This window comes from Electrophorus electricus, chromosome 11 (genome assembly GCF_013358815.1).
Source record: "Electrophorus electricus isolate fEleEle1 chromosome 11, fEleEle1.pri, whole genome shotgun sequence".
Taxonomy (NCBI): Eukaryota; Metazoa; Chordata; class Actinopteri; order Gymnotiformes; family Gymnotidae; genus Electrophorus; species Electrophorus electricus.
The window spans coordinates 12,704,275-12,712,500 of NC_049545.1; the positions used below are offsets into that span (position 1 = coordinate 12,704,275).

General features: G+C 46.2%; 2 protein-coding genes across 5 annotated transcripts in view; one reads left to right on the plus strand and one right to left on the minus strand.

The window, feature by feature from the left end:
• The first annotated feature begins 245 nt into the window (after positions 1–245).
• wu:fj16a03 (uncharacterized protein LOC335475 homolog) lies at positions 246–1,050 on the plus strand. The gene is made up of 3 exons (XM_035531816.1): positions 246–328; positions 552–650; positions 817–1,050. The coding sequence occupies exons 1-3, from the start codon at positions 283–285 to the stop codon at positions 900–902; spliced, it is 231 nt and encodes a 76-aa protein (XP_035387709.1). The 5' UTR covers positions 246–282; the 3' UTR covers positions 903–1,050.
• A 614-nt stretch (positions 1,051–1,664) lies between these two features.
• The window catches only part of LOC113572715 (EMAP like 4), a 54,768-nt gene continuing 48,206 nt past the window's right edge, over positions 1,665–8,226 (minus strand). For all 4 annotated transcript variants that reach the window (XM_035531311.1, XM_035531312.1, XM_035531310.1 and 1 more), the window contains 4 exons: positions 7,360–7,447; positions 7,128–7,226; positions 5,859–5,989; positions 1,665–5,762 (listed from right to left, as the gene is read on the minus strand). In XM_035531311.1, coding sequence (XP_035387204.1) covers positions 5,268–5,762; positions 5,859–5,989; positions 7,128–7,226; positions 7,360–7,447 — 813 coding nt within the window. In that variant the 3' untranslated portion in view covers positions 1,665–5,267. The remainder of the gene's footprint in view (positions 5,763–5,858; positions 5,990–7,127; positions 7,227–7,359; positions 7,448–8,226) is intronic.

The window sequence follows — 8,226 nt, forward strand, 5'->3', positions numbered from 1 at the left end:
CCATTACCAAAGAATTTAGGCAGCATGGGGGCTTTAAAAAGAACCCCCCACAGCCTCGTCCACCCCAGGCACTTTATTTCAACATCGCTGTCCCCAGCTGAGAACGTGACCTATGGAACTGCGCTGTCATAACCTCTACAGATGAGGCTGTTTACCCAGCGAGGCTGGATGTTTGGCCACGTGTCTTTCGGCCTCTCTGGAGCGGCATAAAAGTGAGCGCGATCTCTAGCCATCGAGCATTTCAGCAAACTGATATTCAAGCCAGCAGAACATAAAGCCACAATGAAGGCCGGCCTCCTGCTGCTGATGGTGCTGCCACTCTGTTTGGGTATTTCTGACGTTTACCACCTCCTTGACTCTCTCAATTCATCAAACAATGGCCGCTTGCTAACTATAGACCACTGTAGACCAGGCCAGTCATCAGATAGGACACTTTAATGAAGAGTAGATGCTTGATGATGTAGCGTGATAAATATACCAAATGGCATGCTGGGATAGCAACGTCTAATTCATGACTTGGAATAGTTAAGACGTTACTGTCCCTTTTGCAGCGGACTATAAAATCCAGTGCTATGGGGAGGACTTCCTCATGCTGAGAGACCAGGTTCTGCAATGCTCGAGCAAAGTTCCTCAGGCCTGCTATACCAGAGGTAAGCAACACTCCAACTCCACCATGCTTTAAGGTACTACTTTAGGCAAGGCACAGTGGTACCACTGGACCTGCATATACCTATGTACTGATATATTCTCTGAACTGTAAATGCCTATACAATACATGCAAGACTGGTATATAATTTCTGGATTTGTCCTCTTCAGTGTCTGGAGAGAAGGGCTGTATTAGACTGGAATTTTGCCAGAGACCAGGCTGGAAGTGTTGCAATACAAAACTCTGCAATGCTTAATTTCAACACCAGAGAGTGCTACAGACCAGAACGATTCACTGACTATTTAAACAAAAGCAAAACAAAAACAATGTGAGGTATTTCATTTGCCATTGCTTATTTTCTTCTGTAAAAGCATAATTTAGCATAATAAATAATTCAGTAGTAACTCCTATGTGTCATGAGTCTGATGTACTGAACATGGTGAGGTGAAAAAGCAGTATGACGTTTGTTTGAACGTGGCACTGTGTTTGTGTGTCAAACATTTATTCAGAATAGTGGATGCCATTGGGCTGAGAGTAAGACATTCACACACCACAGACTTTGGCCTGTTGATTGGAGCCACGCAGCTCTAGCGACTGAAGTCAGACGCTCCTCCTGCACCACACACTCCTGAGTCTGTTCACTTCCCCCCATACCTGCACTGAATTCTGTATGTTTGTCTTGTTTACTTTTTTAAATCTATCTTTATTTATTTGAACTGTGGGACGGTGATTCACAGTGTGCACGTGAACAGACGTGCATCGGTACACTCACACGCGCACCCACGATCCAACAAATATGATTAAAGCACCTCGAGGGGATAGGCACTGCACAAATGGAGTGTGTTTAAGGTTTCATATTCATATTTCTACTCAACGGAAGTGAGAAACATAAAAAGGGTCAGATATCACTTGGCACTCTGGGACTACACACCCGACTGAAGAATATGTGGGTAAGAATTGAGATAACTGTTACAGTGGCACACGATGGATCTTATTTCATTTGAAGACACACAACTGCTTATTTTTAAATGAATGTTTATTTTTTAAAATCTTCAGTATTTTTCTGCCCATAGACAGGAATGCATGAAAAACAGATTGGCTCAAACATTGTTACAAGGAAAAGAAAAAAAAAAAAAAAAAAAAAGGTTCATATTTATTGACATTTCATTTTAATATCGCTATGGTCATCATCACTGCCATGGTTTTATAAGCAAGCTGACCATTCCCCACGCATTTATTCAATGAGGATTTGATCAAACGACTGGCAAAGCATTATGGGAAGTTGAGTCCAGAGTTCCTAGTGTGGAAACAATCTGTCTTGGAATCCTGACCATTCCAGAAGAGTTGCATTTTTCCAATCCAGTTTGCATTGCTTCCCTTTAACCCTCTTCCCTCTCCTCCCAAGCCAAGTGATGTATATAAGCCCGTCCCATGCAGAGATGACAGACTGTAGGAGCCCTTCAGAAATACAGACCCTTAAAAAAGCAAAAACAAAATCAAACCCTCCAGTCACTACAAGGTTGGCCACTGCCCATCTGCCTTGCCCACTAAAGAGTTGTCGTCAATGGATGCATCCATTCGGATGTAGGTACTACTACATATGCACATCTACGGTTATAAAAAGAATCACTTCTTTAATAGAAAACTAGTACTTTTTACCCAATAGATGCTGTCCAATCCCACACTCCCATAGAAGACACACAGCAAGGCCACTTGACTAAGTGACATTCAGGAAACAATCCTGTCATGAGATCCTTTTTTTTTTTTTTTGGCAAAGTCATCAAATCACTGAGCTGTCACTGGAAGCAAAAATGACAGTTTCACCAGTAAGGTTCCCAGAGGCACACTCTATATCAAAATGTATCAAAAGCTTTGTCAAGTCTGGAGGGGCCAGGAAGAGACCCCTCCTCCCACATACACAACACCCCCCCCCCCCCCCAAAAAAAAAAAAAAAAAAAAACATCCACGTTTTAACTTCTGAGATCTCGTCCCAGTTATTTGTTTCCTTGTTCCCAAGCAACATTCTGAACTACCTCGGCACACGAATCCCAGAACTGTTCCAATAGTCCAATAGTAACTGAACGTGCCCTTCACTATGGCCAATTTGTCGCAAAGAAAGCTGCCCCAGAGTTCTATTCAGAGAGAAAAATTACTATATACACAAAGTATCCAGATGTGAATGTACAAAGCATGTCTGGAAATGGGGGCTTGGGAAATGTCTCCTGGCGCTCGCCTGAAACTTGTGACAGATGACATATCACTGTAGTTTTCGTGTGTTGATGCATAGGTGGTGGTGGGGGGGTGTTCGGGTGTGTGAGAGGAGACGTGAGCGGGTCCAACCCTGAGTGTGAGAACAGTCTGGAGCTAAAGCTGCATGAAACAGAAGTTGGAAAAAATCTGCCCATATAAATTTAACGGAGGCGTTCTCCACAAACACCAAGAACGCTCACGTAAAAAAAGAGACGACCACAATCCAGAAAGGCCATTCAAAAGAAGAAGGAGTGAAGCGCAGGACAGCTGGAGATGAGAGACACTGCTGCAGTGAGACGCCCCACTGCAAGTCCCTGGCACCTGTCGGACCTCGTCTCCTTCGCGTGGCCCTCCGCCTCTTAAACAGCATCACACTCAAACATGCACTTTATCTACCACTAGACCAGCATCGAATATGTACACGAAACACAGGGTCTGCAAAATACCTTTACATACTGAAGGCTGCCGTGTAATCCCATCGTAACCCCGTGTGTGTCAATCCCACGGCCCGAGGGGTCAACCCCACAACTTGATCCAGGCATCTCCACACTGCGCATCAAGCCTGCTGTCTGCGAGTGAACCTCGCCACCGGAATTCGTGCCTTTATTTACATTCAGCCCAACCATTACTGCCCCTTTGGATACTGCAGTGCTGCAAGTGGACAGAAGATGCTGCCAGCAGCAAGCCTGACTCCTGCTTTCAGTTCGCGGGAGGACCAAGGGCGCCTTCCGAGAAAACGCCTACCATGTATTTCTGGGGATGAAGGGGAGGGGCCTAGCCCCTGAAGAGGGGGAAGGGTCACGCAGGTAATGCAGACAGCCATGCCCTCCTGGACCAGTGGTGAAGTGGCAGGAATCACATTTAGCCCATTGCAAGTGTCCATGAGGGTCGCAACGCATTACTGACGTGGCGGGAAATACGCATGCAGTCAAATAAGTCACGCTGAATGAAAGATGTCTAAAACATCAACCCATGCATCCACACACACACACACACACACACACACACACAGTTGCCTCCATTTAAGACTCATTTAATCTTTTCCTCAAGATAAAAAATAAACAAAATGAAAAATGAAACCTGAAAGTGATGAGGTCCGAACAGACAGAGAAAGGTATCCAGAACACGGAATGGAACACGCTGGAGCCCGCGGGAGAGGAACGGAGCTGTCGCTGGGGTGACCGGCCAGCTCCGGACATGCGGATGGACTTCAGCCGGCCAGTGGAGCTGAACGCACAGACGGAGGAGGAGCCCGGCACAAAATGACTAAGGAGACCTGCGCGTGGAGGCGTGTCAAGCTTACACACCTGTGTGTACTGCGCCCTTACTGCGTGTGGGAGCACGTGCATGCATCTGGGCGTGTGTGGCGATGCGTCTACAAACATGCCTTATTGGTTACAGCTGTTATTCTGTGAAATGGTCATTAACAGCTTTCTCTTTTTTTTGCTTGATTTTATTTCTTTTTTTGCCACGGTCAAACTCATCATGACCATCTTTAGTATATCTAGAAGAAGCCAATGGAATCACTGAGTCCAGCCCATGAGCCAGGGGGACCTGCCTGGCGTTTCCCAGAAATCTTCTTGGCTCAGCTACAGATGCTATGCAGGCATTTCACAAAATGGATTTTAAACCTCCCCCAACCTCATTCACAAAAACATAGTGAATAACATTTTACAATATTAAAGGTATTAACCTACTTTGAACTTTACTAATTTCAGCAACGTTATATTTTGCAGTTATGATGGCAGATTATTTTATGTAGGAGGGGATATTGCACCACTATTAAGTGCAGATCATTTTATTTTCTTGGTATGTGCCCTTGGTCTGTGCGTGTGCGTGCATGTGTGCGTGTGTGTGTGTGTGTGTGTCTGTGTTGCGGGAGGGGGAGTATTTTGAGTGTCAATAGCTTTATATTTAATAGAAAATTTCATATACACCAACAAAGTATATTTGGTCATGGTTTTGAATGAAAAAGGTTTACTACTAGTGTGTGTGCGTATGCGTGTGAGTGTTGAAGTGAAATTGCATTTGTGGTAGTGTTTGTGTGTGGGTGTATACAGGCATGTTAGTGTCTGTTCTCTGTCACCAAAGGCTCATCTACATGCTCCAAGCAGGATTTCTCCCGGATGACGCATAAACGAACTTCATTCAATTCCATCTTTTCTCACTCTCAGATAAACAATAAACAAACACATAATAAAAAGGAACAAGGAAATAACCAGAAAAAAGTAAAACTGAGGATCAACTGCTTTACACGCTTCTGACACGCTGCGGTGACACACTGACGCCTCCGGGCGGAGCGTGGAGCAGGCAAGTGTACTCGAAAAAGAGAGAAAGGGGCCAGTGGCCACCGTCACCTAGCCAACAAGCTTTATGAGGGCGGACTGAAAGGCGTGCCCTCATCACTGGGCGTGGCCGTGTCGTCGCTAGGTTCCAGGCTGTCCTTGGGGCTCACGGTGCTGTCAGAAGGGGGTGTGACCTCATCCAAAGGGGGCGGCGTTTCGGGCAAGCCCTCCTGCTGTCCGTTGGGGGTGGGCTCCAGCGACTCGGTAGGCGTGGGAGGCGGCGTGTTGGTGTCTGGCTGCGTGCCACCTATGGGCAGAGAGGAGGGCACCGCCACAGGCGTGGTGGTTGTCTGGGGCATGGCAGGGGCGAATGGCGCACCCCGCAGGCTTGAGTTGTGCGGGAGGGAGTCGGTGAGGCCCAGGGCGGTGTCGCTGGGCACCAGCGCGGGCATCTTCTCCACCAGGCGCCACTGCATGATGCTGGTGTCTTTGCCGCCCGTCGACACCAGGTGGCTATCGCTGTGCAGGAAACTCACGTTGGTCACATGACTGCTGTGAGCACTGTACTTGTGGCTAGGGGCCTGTGTGGAGAGGCGAAAGATAAGGAACGTTACGGTATTTCTACCCGTAACCCCCACAGTGGGCGCTCAGGGTGCGCTCCATTCCGCAGGCCTGACCTTGGGTCTGGAGCAGGGGTACTGGAAGAGGTGCACTTTGCAGAAGTCATCAGCCAGGGCGATCACCTTCCTGTTGTGGGATCTGACCAGAGCGTTGATGTCTGTTCCGTCTGAGCCTTCTGGCCACACTCCTGTTCCACAGGGAACCCAAAACACCACATACACACGGTCAAACATAATTTACCACGGTTTCCCACCAGGGGGCAGGCGTCTGCTATTTAAAGGGCTACAACACACACGAGCACGTAAACAGATGTGCATGTGCATGTGTACAATTTCTCCTTCTCGTTTGACACCCAACCTCACATCTGCGAAAACAACTACATAGAAACCTGCACACGCACACACACACACACACGCACACGCACACATACACACACACATACACACACGCACACGCACACACATATACACACACGCACACACACACACACACACACACGCACACACACACGCACGCACACGCACACACGCGCGCACACACGGGCACGCACACACACACATACCTATCCATTTAAACCTCGTTTAGTTAGAGTAAGATGTGCCCACTAGCTCTCACGGACAAATAATTAAGCAACCATGTCCAACAACATAGCAAACAAGCCTTCAGATTAAGATATTTTTACAAATACTGTTGTAATAACATTGTATTACAAATGTCACATACTGGTGTTAACAAATAAAGATTTATAAAAGTGTGAAATGCTCAACTGTCTTTCATTTTTGTATTCATTTTTGCTGTTTTTCCACGTCATAGCACACACTGGGGTTGCTACACACTGGGGTTACATATATAGTTTAAGTTTATAAGCTATTAATGTAATATAAACTGTTGCAATAGTGTATTATGCAAATGAATATTATGCATAATCACAGTTCACAATTTTGTGCGCATATCTGGACAAATCCCAAAATTCTATAGTAGCTTTTAAGGAATCAGTGTTTGCATGGTGCAATAAATAGTTCTGGCAAAAGTAATGCAAGATAATCTTTAGGCATGTGACAGCAAAGACCCACTAGACTGCAGTATATTTCATATCACAATCGCAATATGTAGCTATAATGATAAACATCTCCATTTGGAAATTATATTTGGTATATTGTTGATTCCTTTTTGTTGTTGTTTTTCAAATCTCTCATATCTATGTTTCACAATAAAAACACTACCACCACCACCACCACCACCCTGTTAGGTCCCTTTAAGGCTATACCCTAGGGAACCTTAAGAGAACACCAAATCCCACAATGCACCAGTTATCTGGTACTCACCAAAAACGTGGAATCCCAGCACACAGGTATATGAGGCCCAGTCGATGTCCTTACACTCGGAGCGGTTACGAATCAGCTTACAGCCATTTGGAATGTCCCCTGAAAAGACAAAAAATCACTCTCTAATGTTTTCTGTGCACATGGGTGCAATAATGCAAATGGTTCTGCAATTTTACAGAAAGGAGTGTGCGTTGCATGATGCACTCTGCTGTGTGTTTGTGTCAGGACTCACAGTAGAGGATTTCATAGTCTCCTGAGTTGGACATGATGAACTTGTTGTCAGGGGACCAGTCGAGATGCGTAATGTAGCTGGAATGTCCCTGTACACACACCCCCACACACACACACACACACGTACATATGCATGCATGTGGGCATCCCCCCCCCCCACACACACGTTTGCCACACACACACACACACACACACACACACACACACACATACATACACACATATATCAAGATGGGTAAGAATCAAGACAAAACATAAACTATAAATCTGTATTCTTATCTAAATAAATCTGAGTGACAGAAACCTCGTTAGCACTGAGCTGCAAGCACAAGATGAGGTTATGCCTGGACATTTATAAGCCTTTCACTGTACAATTGAATGGTCATTTCCTCTCCTTCCTGCTTTCTCAAATTCAATTAGACAGGGGGAACTGATAAGCCACCACCAGCCCATCAGGCGGAGGCACATATGACTGAAGGGCATTTTTAGTTGGCCTCCAGTGATTCACTGTTTGGCCGTTTCACTGGTTCAGCTTCCAGCTGGGCTACGGAGCCCTGGAGGAGTGTCCCCACTCTCCTTCCAGGCTCAGGGTGGGAACCTGCTCTTAACTCACTTGGAGGTCAGAGGCTAACCTCCCATACACACACACACACACACACACACACACACACACACACACACACACACACACACACACACAGAGGAATGTCTGCAATATCTTTGCCAAGCCTGGGGTGAGACAGTCCACAGCTGCTGGGCTCACACAAACACGAATGTGCACATACCCATTAAAAGACAGACAGACAGCCAGACAGTTAGACACACAGATGCTCATGTATGATAAACCCACGTAGAGCTCCACCACCAT

What these genes read in the sequence shown, in the direction of transcription:
- wu:fj16a03 (XM_035531816.1), top strand. Translation starts at nt 283, where the DNA reads ATGAAGGCCGGCCTCCTGCTGCTGATGGTGCTGCCACTCTGTTTGG. An exon ending in GGTGCTGCCACTCTGTTTGG is followed by an intron (nt 329 to 551) that starts GTATTTCTGACG and finishes TCCCTTTTGCAG; the next exon opens with CGGACTATAAAATCCAGTGC. An exon ending in TCAGGCCTGCTATACCAGAG is followed by an intron (nt 651 to 816) that starts GTAAGCAACACT and finishes TGTCCTCTTCAG; the next exon opens with TGTCTGGAGAGAAGGGCTGT.